Source organism: Plectrocnemia conspersa, unplaced genomic scaffold (assembly GCF_051122295.1).
Source record: "Plectrocnemia conspersa isolate PC_06_02 unplaced genomic scaffold, ASM5112229v1 ptg000003l, whole genome shotgun sequence".
NCBI lineage: Eukaryota > Metazoa > Arthropoda > Insecta > Trichoptera > Polycentropodidae > Plectrocnemia > Plectrocnemia conspersa.
The window spans coordinates 22,146,682-22,164,012 of NW_028277167.1; the positions used below are offsets into that span (position 1 = coordinate 22,146,682).

The following is a 17,331-nucleotide window of genomic DNA, read 5'->3' on the forward strand; positions in this document are numbered from 1 at the left end:
CGTAAAATTGGGAGTTTTATGTTCATAAGCATATAAACAGTACCATAGCGTAGGGAGGGGGGCTGAAGGACGCATATGCCCCCAGGTACAAGATTAAGGGTGCACCTAAATGAAGTTAGTAATAATCCATATTCAAACAATTTATTCGATTTGCCAGGAATTACATGAGATTATTTGTAAACTATGATAACCACTTTTTATTTAGCTAACACGCACTCACCCAAGCAAGATTCAGTGGTGAGCACTTGTTTCGAAACAGTTGAAATCATTAAGAATGGCATAAAATATGTTATTTTTTTAATTAGTTATTGTTATTCATAGCGTATTTGCTTACTAGTGTTTCGCTATATAACTTTTTATTTAATTTACTGTTATTTTCGAATGAATATTAATATACAACATTTATTCTATCTAATTAAAGGCTTCCCTATGGATATGAATAATGTTTAGTAACTATACATGATATAATTCAATATGTTTTTTTTTTACTTTTTCTATCTATGATTTGCCTTAATACAAATACTGTATTTACTGTTTAAAGTTTTTAACAGTTTATTCGATTTTTTCTGTCGTAAAAATGTATGTCAATAACATTTAAATTTTTTTCACATAATGGACGTATTCGGAAATTATAAAAAAAATAAGGGGAGGGCAATTAGCATTTTTGTCTCCAGGCGCAAACTACTCTAGCTGTAGCATTGCATATAAATAAAAATATTTTTTCTTAAATATCACTCAGTTAGCCTTCGCTACAAAGATAAACTGTAATATATTTTGCTAACGGGGGGTGTCGGGTGGCACTATACTAGACATAGATTGAGCCGCTGCAGTAGTATTTTTTATTGAATATTATTACAGTTTCATCTTAAAACTTAAATGTGTGAGCGGCCGGTGCGCAAGCCCACACCGGCATGCGAGCCCGCCAGAGCTGCCACGAGACGTTTGTCCGTCACGCCAGTGTTACCAGAGTACCGCCAAGGCCATAATAAACATAAATAAATACATATATAAGTTGGCTCCCTACAATATTATAACATTTTATTTATTTATTTATATTAAATTAAGACCATCGTGACCTAACAGGTTACCTCAATGTGTCACATTTCTGTCAGTCTAAATCGTTTGTGGCAGTACACGATCATTATTTTTTTCTAAATCTAAATCTTTATTTTTATGTAAAATTACATTTTTATTCCTTTAACCGCTTCACACGCACTTTTTTGCTGCAAAAGCTAAAAAAAAGGTCATTTCGAAAATTTTGTTTAATGACCATTCCCGAAAGTTTTGAATTTTTTTGAATCTCTTAAACAATGTTTGTTTTCCCAAAAGTGATTTTTTTAGTTAATTTTTCGTGAAAATCAAATTTTCACATGTTTATTACCAAAGGTAAATTATATTGATACGTGTAGGTAGTTTACTTATATTTTTTCCCAGAAAGATAAATATTTGCTTAATCAGGACTACTCATTTCGACAACAAGAAATTAGACATTGACGGTTTTTAAGATAAATATAAAATAAGACAAATAAACATTGCGTAAATATTTATTAATTAAAAAATAAATCTAAATATTTTATTTAACTTTGATTTATCACAATGCATGATATAAATATTGGTCATGGAATGCTTTCATTGGAATGATAAAATTTAAAATTGACCATTACATATTTATAAGGGTAATCTATGTGTTTTTGCCCATTTAGCTAAAGGTGGAGCCATTAATGAGCCTAATAATAATTGGCATGGATGATAAACCAATAATGGAAGTCCAGTTCTTGAAGCATGGGATAATCCGTGATACATAATCCGTAATATAGGAACACCTTGAACAGATAAGATTTTAATGTAAATTATTCACGAAAAAAATTACGAACATCATAGTTATGAGCATTTACCTAATGTGAGTGATTTATGTGTAGAACAGAATACAACGGCTACTGTATCAGAGGGACTGAACTGTCGAGCAGCTATTAAAAAGCTCAATCCGCTCAAAAATGCTTGTAAAAACACCACTAAAACATAAATAAATTAATGAATATATTTTGATAACCAAAAAGAAAATTGTCTCACCTAAAACAACAGTTATTAATACATCAGTTGCTGTCAACGCCATATCATGTTCGTAAAAAGCATCGCAAAAAGTAGTATAAATAACGACTAACAGAGCCAATTGACCGAATATAAAAGGTTTGCCAAACTCGGATCTCGAAGGTGATTTATTTGAGAGAGCATAAAGTCTTGCAATTAATCGACCGATTCCCAACGGCAAAATGACTGTCGCCGAAAGCTGCAATACTGATTGAGTGAGAGGTACCACAGTCGTCGATCCTAACTTAAAATTAATTAAAATTATTATTAATTTTATTTAGCCACATATAATTTGAAATGCTTACCGATAATAATAAAATAATTGGAGTAATAATAACACCAAGTAAAGATCCGATTATCGAATTGAATAACGCAGCGGTTTCGTTACCGCCCGCTGAACGAGTTAATATTACAGCTGAAGACACCGGCGGAGGCATGCATCCAACAGTGATGAGGCTGAATTTTAAATCATTAATGTTGATTGAACTGATCAATTTATATAATAAACGATACGTACCCACGTAATATCCAAACGTTTATGCCAAAGTACCATAAAAATGTACATAGTATTTGTACAAGTAATGGTATTAATACAAATGTGAATAACTGAATGTACGCATGAAGTCTGTAATGTCTAACTACTGTTTGAAGTGATTCCGTTCTTAGCGTTAATCCGGATAGGAGGAATATAAGAGAAACTGCTCCATATTTTACGGTATATTCTGGTTTTAGCGGACCTTAAAATTAATATATAATTTAGGCTTAAAAATTAATGTTTATCATTAAAAAGTGAAAGAAAAATACCTCCTCTAGAACCGATGTAGGGATTTAATACTGCTAGTAGAATACTAATCAAAATTCCAACTAAAAACCAATTTGTTTTGATTACATCTCCTATTTTTACTTTCCTTCTACCCATATTTGATATTCGAGCATTTAATAATGTTTGTATTGATAAATCTGTGTTATACGTCACATTGCAACCGTCTAGATGACAGTTGTCTTAAAAGATATAATAATGACCATATATACATTTACAAAAAATATAATGAATAATAGTGAAATTACTGTTTAAATAACAATAATAGAAAGACTTTCTCTTAAAAACTGACAATGTCTCTTATTGTTTTAATCGATTATTTTCTTATATTCCTTTCAAATAGGCTGCAAAATAATGTCGCATGAATAAAAACTAGGTACTTGTTAGAAATGTCGGTGCCACGCTCAGAAATCAATAATTATAAGCTCTGCTCTGCGTCAGGATCTAATGATTACGAATGCGCTCAGCAACGTTTTGCGAAATAAATACGTTTTAAGTTTTGAAACTTAGTTTTTATATCGACGTGCGCGTATTTATATTGCACGCAATTAACCCTTTATCAGTATCATTGTCTGTTATTTAGTTTTTTTATGTATATTTTCAATAATATGAATATTGTAATGCATATTTAAGTTTCGGGCCCCCGGGCCGTCCCTGCGTTAGCATCAGGGCGGGCCCGAGGGGCAGGTAGTACAGGCGATCGCCTGGGGCGCTAGATCTTGTGTGGCGCCATAATACCAAATAAAGGCGCAATATTCACTTAAAATTTGTTACAGAGTTTTCTGATTATATATATGTATATGTAGTAGTAGTCGCTTGTCAGGTTGGCTTGAGCTCCGGTCACACGTCTGTCTGGAATGGCGGGCGCCGTTGGATCTTCCACCCGCTAACCCACGATCGCAATGCACGCCCGCCAAGTGTTGCCACTCTCTGCATTGCGGATTAAGGGGTTTAACAAATTATCAAACAATATTGTTAAAGAATATAATCTGATATTATTTTTTTGTATACACTATGCACACTTTAGATTATTTCACGCGTAAAAAATCGCGACTAAAATTAAATTGCAATAATAAAAATTAATAAAAAATTTCTTGCAATTACTCTTGCGGTTTCTACTCAGAAAAAAATGAAAAGAATCAGACGTTGGTACAAATTGATGATTATAAAAATACAATTGTTGCACAATAATAAATTAAGAATAACTTAGTAGTTGGTATGAATTTGCTTCTTTGAGAGTAGAAACCGCAAAAGTAATTGCAAGAAATGCCATATCTGCGTTCGAAATCATCTTGGCAGATCGGCAGGTACTAGAATCAAGGTTATCAACCGTCTCGGATATCCTGGGATTGCATCAAAAAAATTTGACAAATTCGATACGACTTTCTTCGACGGCGCAAGCCGAATAAGTCATAGCGATTGACGCAGCATCAATTTCGCATCATTCGAAACCGGCAATCACGTACGATTGATCAATCGCAATTGATCGTTCCCAGGATCCTTCAGGCATTCATTATATATAAATAAACGCTAACCTAAGCGAGATTTTAGCGCTTAGGTTAGCGTCTAGACGCTTGTTTTGACAGTTCTGTATATGTTTGTAAGTAAATAATCAGCGACGATATTCTTTATATTTAACGATTTAAACTGTAATCACACTAATCAATTCGTTAATTTCATCAATATTTTCGCTTACAAACATAATTTATACGTTTTATTTGTAGAACATTCTAGTATTTATGACATAAATTTTTAGGTTATAATCTTTTATTGAAATTATCATGATGGACGCTACTACAAAGGGAAAAAAGAAAAACAATGACAATCCTGAGGAACCGCCTAGAGTTATCAAAACTCCGGCTGATTTGCAACGTTTAAAATTGGAAAAATTAATGAAAAATCCAGTTTGTATTGTTTCATTTATTATTTCAATAAATTGTGTATACAAAAATATATTTATTTTGGATATAAATATTTTAAAGGATAAGCCAGTTTTGATTCCTGAAACTCCAAGAGAGAGAAATATGCCAAATGCTCCCGATTTCGTACGTAACGTAATGGGCTCCAGTGCTGGAGCTGGTTCCGGAGAGTTTCACGTGTATAGACATCTTCGCAGAAAAGAATACGCCAGACAAAAGTTTATTCAAGAAAGAAGCGCAAAAGTAATGATCCACTTTTTATTTATGTTTATGTTGAAATGAAGTACTAAAGCGATAATCCATTATTTTAGGAAATTCTCGATATGGAATATCACGAAAAGTTAGAGAAGAACAAGAGGGACGCTGAAGAAAAAACTGCAAAGAAGCGACAGAAGAGGCTAAAAAAGAAAGTAAATGCTAAAAAAGCAAGAGGGAATAAGTCCAAGTTGCAAAATACTGATGATGCCAAAACTAGCGAGAGTGAGAGTGAAGACGATGAGAAAAAAGATAACGATGAAAACTCACAATCAAATGATAATAACACAGACGATAATGATGGTAATAAAAAAGAAAACGATTCAAACTTGCAATCGAATGATGATAAAACAATAAATGCGGAAGATGCAAATAAAAAAGAAAAAGATGATGATAAAAAAGAAATTACACAGAAAGAGGATCAGAGTGATTGATTTATATTTGTAACATTTCTAGTGCCTATATTTATTTAATTTATAATAAAATCTTGATTGGCGGCACTCTTGTTTTACATGTTTTTGATTATCGTTTAAATAAAAATTAATAAATCATGTCGATCATTTTATTGTTTATATTATATAATAAATTTAAGTGATATATATCCATCTAACTCAAACGTTCAACAAAAACAAATTTCATATAAAACGAGAACATAAAAAGGTATTTTTTTTTTATATAATAAAACTGTTGACTGTATGAAGTACAAAAAATTATTAATACAATTTTATATAGTTAAAAAATAAAGCGTTAATCTCTATATTTATTCACACTTTATGACGTAGAAGCTACGATGCTAGCTTCGTTCTTCTTTAAAATGACGAAACCTTCCATCACCGGCGACAGCGGTATGTACTCGTCGGTGGCCAGCTCGGCTCTTTCTCCGACAGACAACAGAACGGGAGTAGAATGGGTGTGAGATCCGGCAATCGTTTTTGGTGTGCCAGCTTTTCCGATTACGTCAACAGCCTGCGTGTATTAAAAAAGATAAATAAATAATTCAATAGATTATATTGAATCTACAACTAATATGAAATCATCACCTGTCCAACGCGAACAGTCACATTGAGCGGCTCAAGGTTTTCATCAAGAGTTACTAGCCATCTGGGATGCATCGCTGCTGCTAACGTGTATAGAAGATAGTGAGATTTGCCTAAAATAACTGGAAAGAGATATTGAATTAATATTTGCACTCATTTAAAACACAATCATGTTTAATTATTGTTTATAATATTATTCCAAGGGTGAGTCAAATGAAAACCTTGAAAGTTTTTTTTAATCTCACTTATCAGTGATACACTTCTTAGCTAAAACTTCATCCCCCCTCTTGTCAATACACTCATCCCTAGATTTACGCCGTAGATACATTCCAGGAATATCACTTAAATCGAGGCTTATGGGCCCGACCAGAGGGAAGTAACAGCCGATGTAAATAACCATGGTCCATTTTGTAAAAAAATTGCGAAAATTTTATTCGAAATTTAGGCAATAAAATAAATAAATAAATTAAGACAGAGGTATAAATCGTTTTATTGCAAAGTCCGAGTTTCCAAATATCGGATCTCGGTTCCTTTATCTATTAGTTCATGACTTCTCCAAGGGTCAAAATATGAAATTCTTTTCATTTACATTTTTTGGTTTTCATTTTTGTTTATACAAGAAAATGCATAATTGTATGACCTATGAATTTTTAAATATTATATTTTAAATCTTTGGCGGGAAGAGAGGCCGCAGCAACAATAATCCGTGGGCCTGATTTTTATTTTCGGAAGTATAGATCGAAATTTGTAATGAAACGATCGAATAGTATTCATTTGTACTTTTTAACGTTTCTTTAAATTATAAAGTAAGCATGCAAAATTTTCAGCAAAATGCGTGCATTCTAAAAATCAACTCAGGTCACACTTCATGGACAGTGGAAGAGGTTCCATATGTAGGTAAAATAAGAAGTGGGAGTAAGCCACTAAATCCATCCGGTTGTACACCGCCACGCTACAATGCCATGTTTTTTCTTATCTGCGTAAATTGAGGGATAAGCGTATATCCTTTCTCTTCAGGTGTTTCGTAATTTCAATTTCCCCTTGAACAAAATTTTTCGAAATGATATTTTTATTTGAGATCCCATAGCAATTTTCCTCTACAAAAAAATTTCAGAGATGGTCTTGAGCAAAATTTCTGAAATGTCCTTTTTTTTTAAGCTCCCGTAAGAATTTGTCTTCCTCGAACAAAAATTTCCATGATTATATTTTTAGCTCCCGCAGCAATTTATCCTTGAACATAAATTTCCAATATGGCCTTTTTATTTTTAGTGTCCTTTGATATTTTTAAAATTTGGTCACCTTAATACAATAAATATTGTAATACCCGATTGTGTCTCCAATTTTTTCATTACATTTTTTACAACTGAAAGCATTAAACCCGGCTGGACGTAATAATACATCATAGTGTTAAATCAAGCGCCTGGTTAACAAGTCAAGAATCATCGTTGACCCGTAATTAAATCATAAATTAAAAAATATAGACTTCGATGCTCTAAGATCTGTACCTCAAGTTTCATCAACATCTGCTGTGCATGTCCCTAGTTATGAAGAGATGCAGTCAACTACACATTAAACCAAAATAATTTATTTCTAGAGGTAAAACTTATATTGACAACCACGGAGACTGTGAATATATTTAAGGTTCTCATTTGACTCAACTTTTACACATTTACTTACTATTTTTACAATCTAAGAATGCTGTGAGCGTTACGAGCAGACCGGCCAATGCAGTTGGGTTCAGAACTTGACGATCTGAATGCAAAGGACATAGAGACAGTGTTCCTTTTCCCAAATGGCACAAACCTTGCGCCAATCGAACCATGAATAGATGTACAGGAGATTTGGCGTGGAAAAGTGCCAAAGAACGCAGCATTGTGGCTAATCTAAAATAAAAATACATCAAGAATTAATGAGTAAGATTTTTATAAATGGCAGTGAAAATCAAATATTTCACATTGCATGGCTAAATAAGTGTTGTTGTTTTTTTTTTAATAAAATAGTTGACAATCGATGGCAAAAGTAAATTGTGTAACTTTTGATCAAGCACTTATTGTTAAAATAATACCTAGCATTGTTCGTGCCTGCACCAACGAGACCCATAGCGAAAATTGCATTATACGCAACATCTATATCGGCATCGTGAGAATATTTGTTTAGAACGTCGATCACTGGAAGCTGAGGATTAGATACGGAGCATAAAGCTATAGCTAATGGAACTGCACGTCTGATGGCTGGTTCTCCATAACGACCCTAAAATTCAATACATTACAATTACAAAAATATACTACTCAAATACATACAATATCATCAACACACATACCAATTGTCCGAATATTCTAGTAGACATTTCAGCTCCGGTCTCTTCGCCTAGAGCGATGACGGCGACTCCGAGAGCGGCCACTGCCTGCATGGAGCTCAAATCTTTCGGATCTTTGCCTTCGCGCCACTCCTTTCCTTTCGACTCTTTGCTGGATTTGCTCTTAGATGATTGCGATTTATCCGAAGTTGAGCTGGAAGTGGACGACGACGAAGACGGGGTCGAAGTCGAAGATTCGCCCGAGCTGGTAGCGGCGCTGGAACTGGACTCTTTATCTTTCTTATCGGACTTCTTCGAAAACGCAGTGTCTTCGGCCGAAGACTGTTCATTGTCGGTGTCGTAATGTTCGGAGCATATATGAAGCATCTCTTGAATGACGAGAACGTCTCCGGTTCCAGCGTACGCGCACATCGACAATACGGCCAAAGATAAGGACTTTAATGGATCTCCTAAGACTTCTAAAGCGGCGCTTGTGGCTTCGATCGCACCCTTACGTCCTAAATAGCAAAGACCCAATCCGAGAGGTAAGAATCTGGAATACGTAGAAGATTGAAGATCCTTCCCGCCGTTATCGATCAATCTTTGCAGTATAGCAGACGTCACCTAGATTAAATTGAATATATAATATAAATATAAACTATTGTATATTATATAATTTGAGATGAATAAAGTAAAACCTCAGCGTCACAAGATCCGACAGCAATAAGACCGCAAGAAATCGCCGCTAACGCCACAATCTCGGGAGTACTCTTTGCATTGCTCAAAACAGGCAACAGGAGTGCAATAACATCGTCTCGTTTAGTACCAGCATATGCCAGTCCCAAACCTATTACATCGAAGAATAATTAATTAAAATGTTTAATCACAAGTAGATAGTCAAAAATATAAATTTACCTAAAACGCTTCCAATTCTCAAAGTCGGACTTGTATGCAATACATAATCGGACAAAAGAGCTAAAGCAGGATCGCACTCGTTCCTGACTCCACAATTCACAATACCGAGAGCTAAAAGTGCACCAGACTTGATATGTTCGTCGGCAGTGTATAAATATTTATCGATCGGAGTCAATCCACCGTCGACGTCCCAAAGATGGATCATTCCTAAAGAAGCTGCAGCGGATAACATTCCTAAAAAATATGAATTATTATATTATATTTATAATTTACAATCTATCGAACTTTATTAATTATCTGAATTCTGTGAAGTTGGTTAACGTTGGCATATTGCTAGTTAAAACTAAATTAGCTTGTTTTCGTCTATATATTTATAGCAAACTAACGGGTCTTGACAAATAAACATAAAAAGATTTGTGCTACCTAAATACAGTGTTGAAAATGAATGCAATAAACCTTAAAGCTTTTTTAGAAAGTATTTTCAGAACCTTTTAAGTCATAGTCATGGCCTTCATCGGTATTTGCCATTATCTTAATAATTGAATAAAATATTTATTTTATAAGGCGTCTTCAAAAAGGCATATTTTTATTTTTCGTTCAACAAGATTTCATCAGGATTAAAAACAGTAGTCAAATTTTCCGCAAAAATAATAGGAAATACAAACCGTGATCTTTATTCTTATACATCCATTTGTTACCGTCCTCGGTCGTCACCAGTTTGTCTCTGCCAAAACCGGCATTTACAAAAGCGTTCACGAAAGTAGCCGATAAGTTTTGTCTAGCCGAATCTACGGGATGATCGGACAATAAAGATGGTCGTAGAGCAGAACCGGCACTCTCTAACCATGATTTGTATACTTCTTCGGGAGTCTTGGGCTCCATTATGTCCAACTATAAATGATACATTATTAAATCGCCCAAATTATTAAACAAGCAATGATTCTCGATGGAACATACCTCTCTAGCTAGGCTTAAAAAGTGATCGTTGACATGAATATTGAACATTATGTTACGAAGGTCTTCGTCTTCGACGTAAAAAGCTATTTGTTGCCTTCCGAGCATGTAGCACAACTGCTTGCGAATCAATCTGTATCGAAATATATGTTTATAATACACACAAATATTTATTTTCAATTATATACATTATAATCAACTTACGGATCTTCACACTGTTTGAAAATTTCTTCGCACTTATCCTTATCGTTCAATTGCAAAGCTATGATCATAGCACGAGGATATTCTTTAAATCTCATATAATGCTTAAGAACACCTTGGAGAATTAAAGTAGCCTCCGGTTCTTCTACGTAGCTAGCACATCTGAAATCAAAATATACATTTATAGATCATATTGACAAATAAATATATTATCGATATTACGAAAACACGAACCCAACTAAATATAAACACACTCTCGGGTAATTTCCCGGCTCCATGTGCTGAGTCAAAAGATCCAAACGATCGATTTCCATTAGTAAATCGCAAGCTTGAATTTCGGCTGAATGACGCATGTCGAATCTGATGACATCTTCAACAAGAGGTAAAAGTTTTTCTTTGCTTTCGGTGTCTCCTTTCAACGCCCACTCTTCGGCCACTTCGCCCTCCAATTGCCTACACGAATTGCACCATCAAAATATGTTTCTTGTATAAAGCATGCAAGATTTTAATCGATATATTACCTGACATATTCATGACCCCATTCGCCGACGTCGTTTAATGTACCCAAAAGGCAGTACTTCAAACATTCGCGTTTTTCAACAGCTTCCTACAATTCAAGACAATCTTAAGAACATATGAAAAAGGGTATTTATATATATAGGGGACAATAATCTCTTTAAATTGACGGGTTTCTGATTTGATTTGTATCGGACAGTATTTTTTCTGATATTTTTTACGACTTTTTATATTTGAACAATGCAAATACATTAACACAATTTTTATTTTTGGTAGCTTCTTATTTTTGAAAATCTGTTCACTACATGCGTATTTTTTACGACATCATATTACAAAAAAATATGGTAACTTTCGAATTAAAAAATAAAAATTTATCAAATCTTTGATAACTTTTTAAAATCATGTTATTGTAAATTAATTATAGTATTGGTACGTATTAAAATTATTTTATCAGTGGGTCGCATAAAAACAAAATTAAAATCATAAAATTTATTTTATTTCTAGATTAAAAATATATTCATAAGCATACTGAATATTTTGAAACTCTATAAATAATAAAAATGTTAATTTTGAGGACTAGTTGTGAAATGCATTGATTTTGTTTGGTACTAGTTCATTATGATGACGCCATGCTCAAATTTAACAGTTGCAAAACGTCGATTTTCTGTTCAAACCCCAAACAATAAATATTTATTCATTTGCTTATACATTTTATTTATTTATATGGAATTATAAATTACATTTTTTTAATTATATTTGTTGCAGAGATATTCGCTGATTTTTTACTGAGCATTTACAAAAAATCACTGTAAAAATTTTAACAGCAAAACTTCTAATCATAAATGATCAATATACATATGTATATTTAATATAGCAATATATATAAAAAATAATATGACTTTCATTTAAAAATATTTTACAATTATATTAGTAATTGTAATTTTCGTTTGCGCAATAATCCGGTCAGTATAACAACAAAATAAGCAATGTGCAATAATTCAATAATTATATAGCTTGTAAAAATATATTTTTGGATGCTTTCTATAAATTTTAATGAGACAAAATTAGCAATACATTTTAAAATGACATACAATAGCAAAGGCAAGATTTTGTTGCTTTTGACATGAATTTGTGATTTGGGAGAAGTGAAATTGTATATTAAAATATGAAATTTTCGATATAAATGAAAATTATTACCGGACTTCCGGTGACGCCCATCGCCAAAACTGATATAACATCAGCGCAAAACTTCTTCGTCTCAGCGTCGCTCATCTTATCATAGGCTTCTTTGATGGACGGATAGTGTTCTCTCAGGAACTTGAGGGGTTTAGGCACAGAAGTCATAGAAGTGGTGGAAGTTCTGATGAGCTTGCTGAGCATGTGCAACGCCGGCGTATATAACCCTTCTTCTGGTCCCTTAAATGCACATTGAGCTTGTTCAAATTCACATGTCATACGATGGATGAGTATGCATAAATTCATCTCGAAATATACATCTGATACAATATGGTACTGTATACTACGGCGATCGAACATTTATTACCTTCAATTTGTCAACCAGCATTGTCAGCTCTTCTTGGAGGCGTTTGTCTTCTTCGGACTGAAAACAAAACGAATCCCATGAAAGGTTATGATAATAATTAAATGGCGGATAGTCGATTGTGTTTTTACCAAATCCTCTGTGGTCGACTCGGTCTTCTTGGCATCTTCGGGCTTTTTAGCAGCATCCTTCATGATTGAAAGCGGTCGCTATAACACACAAGTCACGGTGCCGGACCCTCACACTGACGCGAACGCAGCGCTCGCGAACGTCTTGCCGGGTCGTATGTTCGCAAATCTCAATTACAATTTTTTATATTAAAATTATTTATCGATCGTAATAATAAGTATTATATAACAAAAATAACAAGATTTCATCAAATTATAACACGTTAAATATTTTATACAATAAAATATTACAATACTTTATTATACAAAATAAAATTAATGAAATACATTAAAAATTATATTTTTTGCTTTTGCTATTAGCACATTAATGACATCTTTGCATTTATTCCATTTTTTATGATAAAATTAAATGTGGTTCTTTGTTATCATTTTGTAATACAAATTCGATCTCAAAATCGAACCAAAAAATAGCATTGCAAAAATATTTTTTGCTTAAAAAAAATATTTTATAAAGAAAATTCTTTTACATTGAGGTGTTAATAAGTATTTAATAGTAATTATTATTATTATTATTTAATTATTACAGACAATAAAAACCAACCACAAAAACAGTTGACAATATTAAAACAGTCGAAATAACGTATAAATATTTTCACAAGTATTTACAAATCACAATTATCATTGAAATATTGATGACATAATTTAATTTCGATTCATAAATTAAAGTATAAAAAAACGAATTTCCGCGATGCGTTTGGGCTAACTCTAAAAGTGGCCTAAAGTAGCACGATCGAAATCGCGCGCAAAATACAAACGACTAAAATTAAGGCGTGACTTTATAATTTTTATCGCAAATTCTATAAATAAAATCACTGAAATCATTTACTAGGAACTCAAACTGATTTTTAAAACATATATTGCCAACTTTTACCTTTCCGTTTCTTTAAAAAACGAAGGTTTTAACAAACGCATCATATCATGCGCATGGCGTTAGACGGTAGATTTACTTGCGCATGATATGATGCGCTTAGCGTTGAAAGAATTAATAAACAATTCCCGTAATAGCGTTCATTTTCTGCAGTGCAAAAACATTCCGTTTCTGATGTTTTGGGTTCAAGTATCTTGAATTTGGCCCGCATGTTATTCTTTAGCTGTATAAGTATCAAAGATTTGCTAACATAAACTTTGTTTTTCAAATAGAAAGAAACCGAGAATCGTCAGAATTGGAGAACGCGATGATCAGATTGTATCGCAACAGTAAAATAAATCTTTCCTCAAAAAATGCACTATATTTAACAGTTACTGTGTAGTGAGCAATTTCTTTATTCTGTTGGAACCGCGTGTCAACGTTTATCTTGAATTAGTAGAAGTAAAAAATCGGTTATCGCCTTTAACTTTGACAGATTTCCCAACGTGAGTTAATAATTTATTTCATTGACATTATAAATTAGACTGTACACATGAAATTATTTTTGATATATTGTTATAAGACTTTTTAAGTTTTGTTATAATTAATCTAACTAGTTTCTTTATATTTAAGAGTTAATGCACGATATTTTACGGACGGTGATGGTGACGGGTGGCAATTAGACATAGATTGAGCCGCTGCAGTAGTATTTTATTGAATCTTAACGGTGTTTACATGGTTAGGGGCGAGCGCACGGCGGCACACGTCCGAACCCTATCAAGATTGCCAGTGGAGAGAGAAAATCGTCACGCCAATACTACTCTAGTGCCGACCAGTTTTTGGCCATAACAAATATAAAATCGGCTCCCATAATATCTTCGTTACACGCGTGATCGTTATGTACTCTGAAATTTCTGCCCTGTGATGTCCGCCGTGTGAAACGTGGCGGTAAGTGTAAACATACCGGGTGTTTTGGTTTATTGTTTTAGAGTTGCGGGTATTAGTTATCATGCAGGTTAAGTTGTCATTGATTTTTATAAAATTCTACATATTCATATAAAACCATAAAAATATTCGTATATAAGTTAATTATTTTCGTCATGTTGTCTATCTGGTAAGGGAGTTAATAATTTGGCGACAGGTGACAATTAAACACAGATTGAGCCGCTGCAGTAGTATTTTTATTGAATATTATTACAGTTATATGTTAAAATTTAAGTGAATGAGTGGACGGTGCGCAGGACTCGCACCGGCCGTGCGAACCCGCCGAAGACGCCAAGAGAATATGTTACGTCACGCCAGTGTTACTAGAGTTTCGCCAAGTTTTGGCCATAATAAACTTAAATATAAATATATATTGTATAATCGGTCCCCATACAATAATAAATTAAAAATTAATCCGTATCTCGTAACTTGTGAGCAGTCAATTTACTGTGATGACGTAATTGGGCAAAATATTGTCATCCCAGATTAACTCGAGTATAGATTGTTTGTGGTTCAATGACCTCTTTCGCTTTCAAATTGAGTAGTTTTAATGCTTTCTTAACTCCTAAATCAGATCAGCTAACCAATTTATTTTGACGAGCTTTTTTAGCTCCTAATTATACAATTCAAATATTGCAACCTAATTATATTTTTGCACTGTTAGGTCTGCCCAGCGATAAAAACTTCTAAATAAAAAATATAAATAATATTTCATTAATTTTTTTTTAATTACAATTCTACTCATTACTTTTTTTATTCAATGGTGTTTTTAGCTCTTTCATTGCTATTGTTTTAATCTATGTAATTTTAATTCATCTAAGTCTATAAAATTAGTACAAGGATTAAAAAAATACAAACTAAATAAAAGATTTCATTGTAATTTTTTAGATAAGTGTTTATTTACAGAAGTTATATTCATGTATATGTATATACAGTCACAATGTAATAGAAGTGATTAATAGGTAGCGTACACAAATATTTTTTATATATATAAATTTATACGTATATTTATTCATTACAAGCTGGCAGAAGCTCACTTATCTGCATCACAGGGCAGAGCGTTATACTAAAATTGAAAAAATTACACATCGTTCCGATATTAATACGCAATACACTGAGCAAAGCATATTCCAATACGTACTTATAAACTTTTCACGATTTCATTAACTGTGTGAATGTGTTTAGCTGCTATATATTCAACTACTAATAAAATACACCTTATGTTCGACAATTTCAATGACATCGCCTTACAATAATATAATATGATCGTACTTTTATATTATATATATTTGCGTGCAATTTTATAGAACGTGTATTAAAACAGTGACCTGTAGTATTGACAAAAAAAATGTTATAAAAAATATATATAATACATATGTACGTTCAAAAAACCATAAAGGTGAAGAAGTGAGAATGTTTGATTCAACTTATGCTAAGATTACAAACCAATTACTTTAATTAATTTTTAACTATTATAATATTATATAGATTTATATACCGTGAACGTAAACCTAAATTTTATTTATTTATATTGTACAAATGCATAAATGAATTTGTTTCAAAATCAATCACATTTTTTATGTATTAAAAAGTAATATAAATATGTAGGGCTATGTTACACAAGAAATCACTGGGTTTCATCCTCGTTCTGATAAAATCTGATCGCTCAGATTAAAGAGAAAAGAAGCATAATCTCGATCAACTCGGCTACAATGGCACGTCCTAAACTTTGTAACTGTCCGACAAAGCGAAGAGTGCGCCACGCGGACATTGCTCAGCGACCATAGTAGACCTTAAGACTATAAAAATCATGCAATCTCGTTAAAACAACTACGCGACGAAATAAATAATTGAGCCGGCAACCTATCGACGATTAAATTATTTAAAAATATGAGCATTACACTAATTCTCCACTATATATTAATATTGTATACAAAAGTTTTGCAAATATCTGCAATCCTCGATATTAAAAAAAAAAAATAAAAACATGATAAAGGATTAACAAATAGACATTTGCCCGAAAACATTTTTATTCTCTTAATTTTTATTTTACAGTTAAAAAAGTAATGACATCACAAGTTTTGAAGTTACTTTCAAAAACAATTTTCCAATATACACATTAATAGATTAAAAACATACCTGCGAATGGGACTAAATATTCATATATAATTAAAAGCGCTTCTTGAGATTTATCAATATTTACTTAATCATTCGTAAACGTAACAAAAAAAATTGCTTCCATATGTTGGCACTGAATATTGTACCGGTTTATCAAACGATATGACTAAATCCGATCACATGGGTTATACGATCCATCGCTAAGTTGTGTCCATTTAAAAATAAATCATATTCTTTCTACACGTTCGTTACAACGATTACATAAATAAATCATCTATCGTATATTAAAATATATAAATAATAGAAATTAAACAATATCAATGGTCCAGGTAAAAGAAGTGCAGCAGGCAATGATTTTTAAATGAAACACTGACATTAAAAAAATGAGGATATTCAATGAGGAAACCACAGTCCATACGTTTCGATTTAACGACATTCCCACACTTTGACGGTTTGGTCTACACTTCCGGAAATTACGTACGGTGAAGATCTGTGGAAATCTATAATAAAATAAAACATTTGTTAAAATATTACGAATATAATAAAACTAAGGTAATTAGATGGATGCTGCCAATTTAGCAGTGTTTTCATATTTTATCACTCTTATAATTACGTTTAACTACAATTATATACAGTATAAAATAAGACAAATA

The 17,331-nt window shown here is 32.6% G+C and overlaps 4 protein-coding genes across 6 annotated transcripts in view; 1 reads left to right on the forward strand and 3 right to left on the reverse strand.

The window, feature by feature from the left end:
* Positions 1-1,528: 1,528 nt before the first annotated feature.
* On the reverse strand, positions 1,529-3,812 carry LOC148236969 (sodium/bile acid cotransporter 7-B-like). Its single transcript, XM_088182227.1, has 6 exons — positions 2,893-3,812; positions 2,606-2,825; positions 2,394-2,544; positions 2,071-2,332; positions 1,896-2,012; positions 1,529-1,823 (listed from the first exon to the last, which is right to left on the reverse strand). Exons 1-6 carry the CDS (start codon positions 3,005-3,007, stop codon positions 1,669-1,671), a joined length of 1,020 nt encoding a protein of 339 aa, XP_088038353.1. The 5' UTR covers positions 3,008-3,812; the 3' UTR covers positions 1,529-1,668.
* Positions 3,813-4,294: 482 nt separating this feature from the next.
* Positions 4,295-5,642, forward strand: LOC148236970 (uncharacterized). 2 transcript variants are annotated; one of them, XM_088183474.1, is made up of 4 exons: positions 4,295-4,508; positions 4,665-4,812; positions 4,891-5,070; positions 5,139-5,642. In XM_088183474.1, exons 2-4 carry the CDS (start codon positions 4,690-4,692, stop codon positions 5,514-5,516), a joined length of 681 nt encoding a protein of 226 aa, XP_088039600.1. In that variant the 5' UTR covers positions 4,295-4,508; positions 4,665-4,689; the 3' UTR covers positions 5,517-5,642. The 2 variants fall into 2 exon arrangements, with proteins under 2 accessions (XP_088039600.1, XP_088039601.1); XM_088183475.1 differs by having other exon boundaries at positions 4,499-4,557.
* On the reverse strand, positions 5,631-12,796 carry Rpn1 (regulatory particle non-ATPase 1). Its single transcript, XM_088183473.1, has 15 exons — positions 12,673-12,796; positions 12,545-12,601; positions 12,199-12,417; positions 11,007-11,092; positions 10,720-10,938; positions 10,489-10,647; positions 10,288-10,417; positions 9,996-10,221; positions 9,331-9,564; positions 9,114-9,262; positions 8,440-9,039; positions 8,185-8,369; positions 7,797-8,002; positions 6,123-6,241; positions 5,631-6,048 (listed from the first exon to the last, which is right to left on the reverse strand). Exons 1-15 carry the CDS (start codon positions 12,733-12,735, stop codon positions 5,854-5,856), a joined length of 2,847 nt encoding a protein of 948 aa, XP_088039599.1. The 5' UTR covers positions 12,736-12,796; the 3' UTR covers positions 5,631-5,853.
* A 3,776-nt stretch (positions 12,797-16,572) lies between these two features.
* The window catches only part of Lis-1 (LisH and WD40 domain-containing Lis-1), a 33,046-nt gene continuing 32,287 nt past the window's right edge, over positions 16,573-17,331 (reverse strand). For both annotated transcript variants that reach the window (XM_088183407.1, XM_088183408.1), the window contains exon 9: positions 16,573-17,178. In XM_088183407.1, the coding sequence (XP_088039533.1) occupies positions 17,105-17,178 (74 nt within the window). In that variant the 3' untranslated portion in view covers positions 16,573-17,104. The remainder of the gene's footprint in view (positions 17,179-17,331) is intronic.

Excerpts from the sequence above, each read along its gene's own strand:
- LOC148236969 (XM_088182227.1), bottom strand. The coding sequence starts at position 3,007 with ATGGGTAGAAGGAAAGTAAAAATAGGAGATGTAATCAAAACAAATTGG. Across the intron at positions 2,826-2,892 it reads CTACATCGGTTCTAGAGGAG|GTCCGCTAAAACCAGAATAT; the intron begins GTATTTTTCTTT and ends ATTAATTTTAAG. Across the intron at positions 2,545-2,605 it reads AACGTTTGGATATTACGTGG|CCTCATCACTGTTGGATGCA; the intron begins GTACGTATCGTT and ends TTTAAAATTCAG.
- LOC148236970 (XM_088183474.1), top strand. The coding sequence starts at position 4,690 with ATGATGGACGCTACTACAAAGGGAAAAAAGAAAAACAATGACAATCCT. Across the intron at positions 4,813-4,890 it reads AAAAATTAATGAAAAATCCA|GATAAGCCAGTTTTGATTCC; the intron begins GTTTGTATTGTT and ends AATATTTTAAAG. Across the intron at positions 5,071-5,138 it reads TTCAAGAAAGAAGCGCAAAA|GAAATTCTCGATATGGAATA; the intron begins GTAATGATCCAC and ends CCATTATTTTAG.
- Rpn1 (XM_088183473.1), bottom strand. The coding sequence starts at position 12,735 with ATGAAGGATGCTGCTAAAAAGCCCGAAGATGCCAAGAAGACCGAGTCG. Across the intron at positions 12,418-12,544 it reads TGCTGGTTGACAAATTGAAG|GGACCAGAAGAAGGGTTATA; the intron begins GTAATAAATGTT and ends TGTGCATTTAAG. Across the intron at positions 10,418-10,488 it reads TTCAAACAGTGTGAAGATCC|ATTGATTCGCAAGCAGTTGT; the intron begins GTAAGTTGATTA and ends ATTTCGATACAG.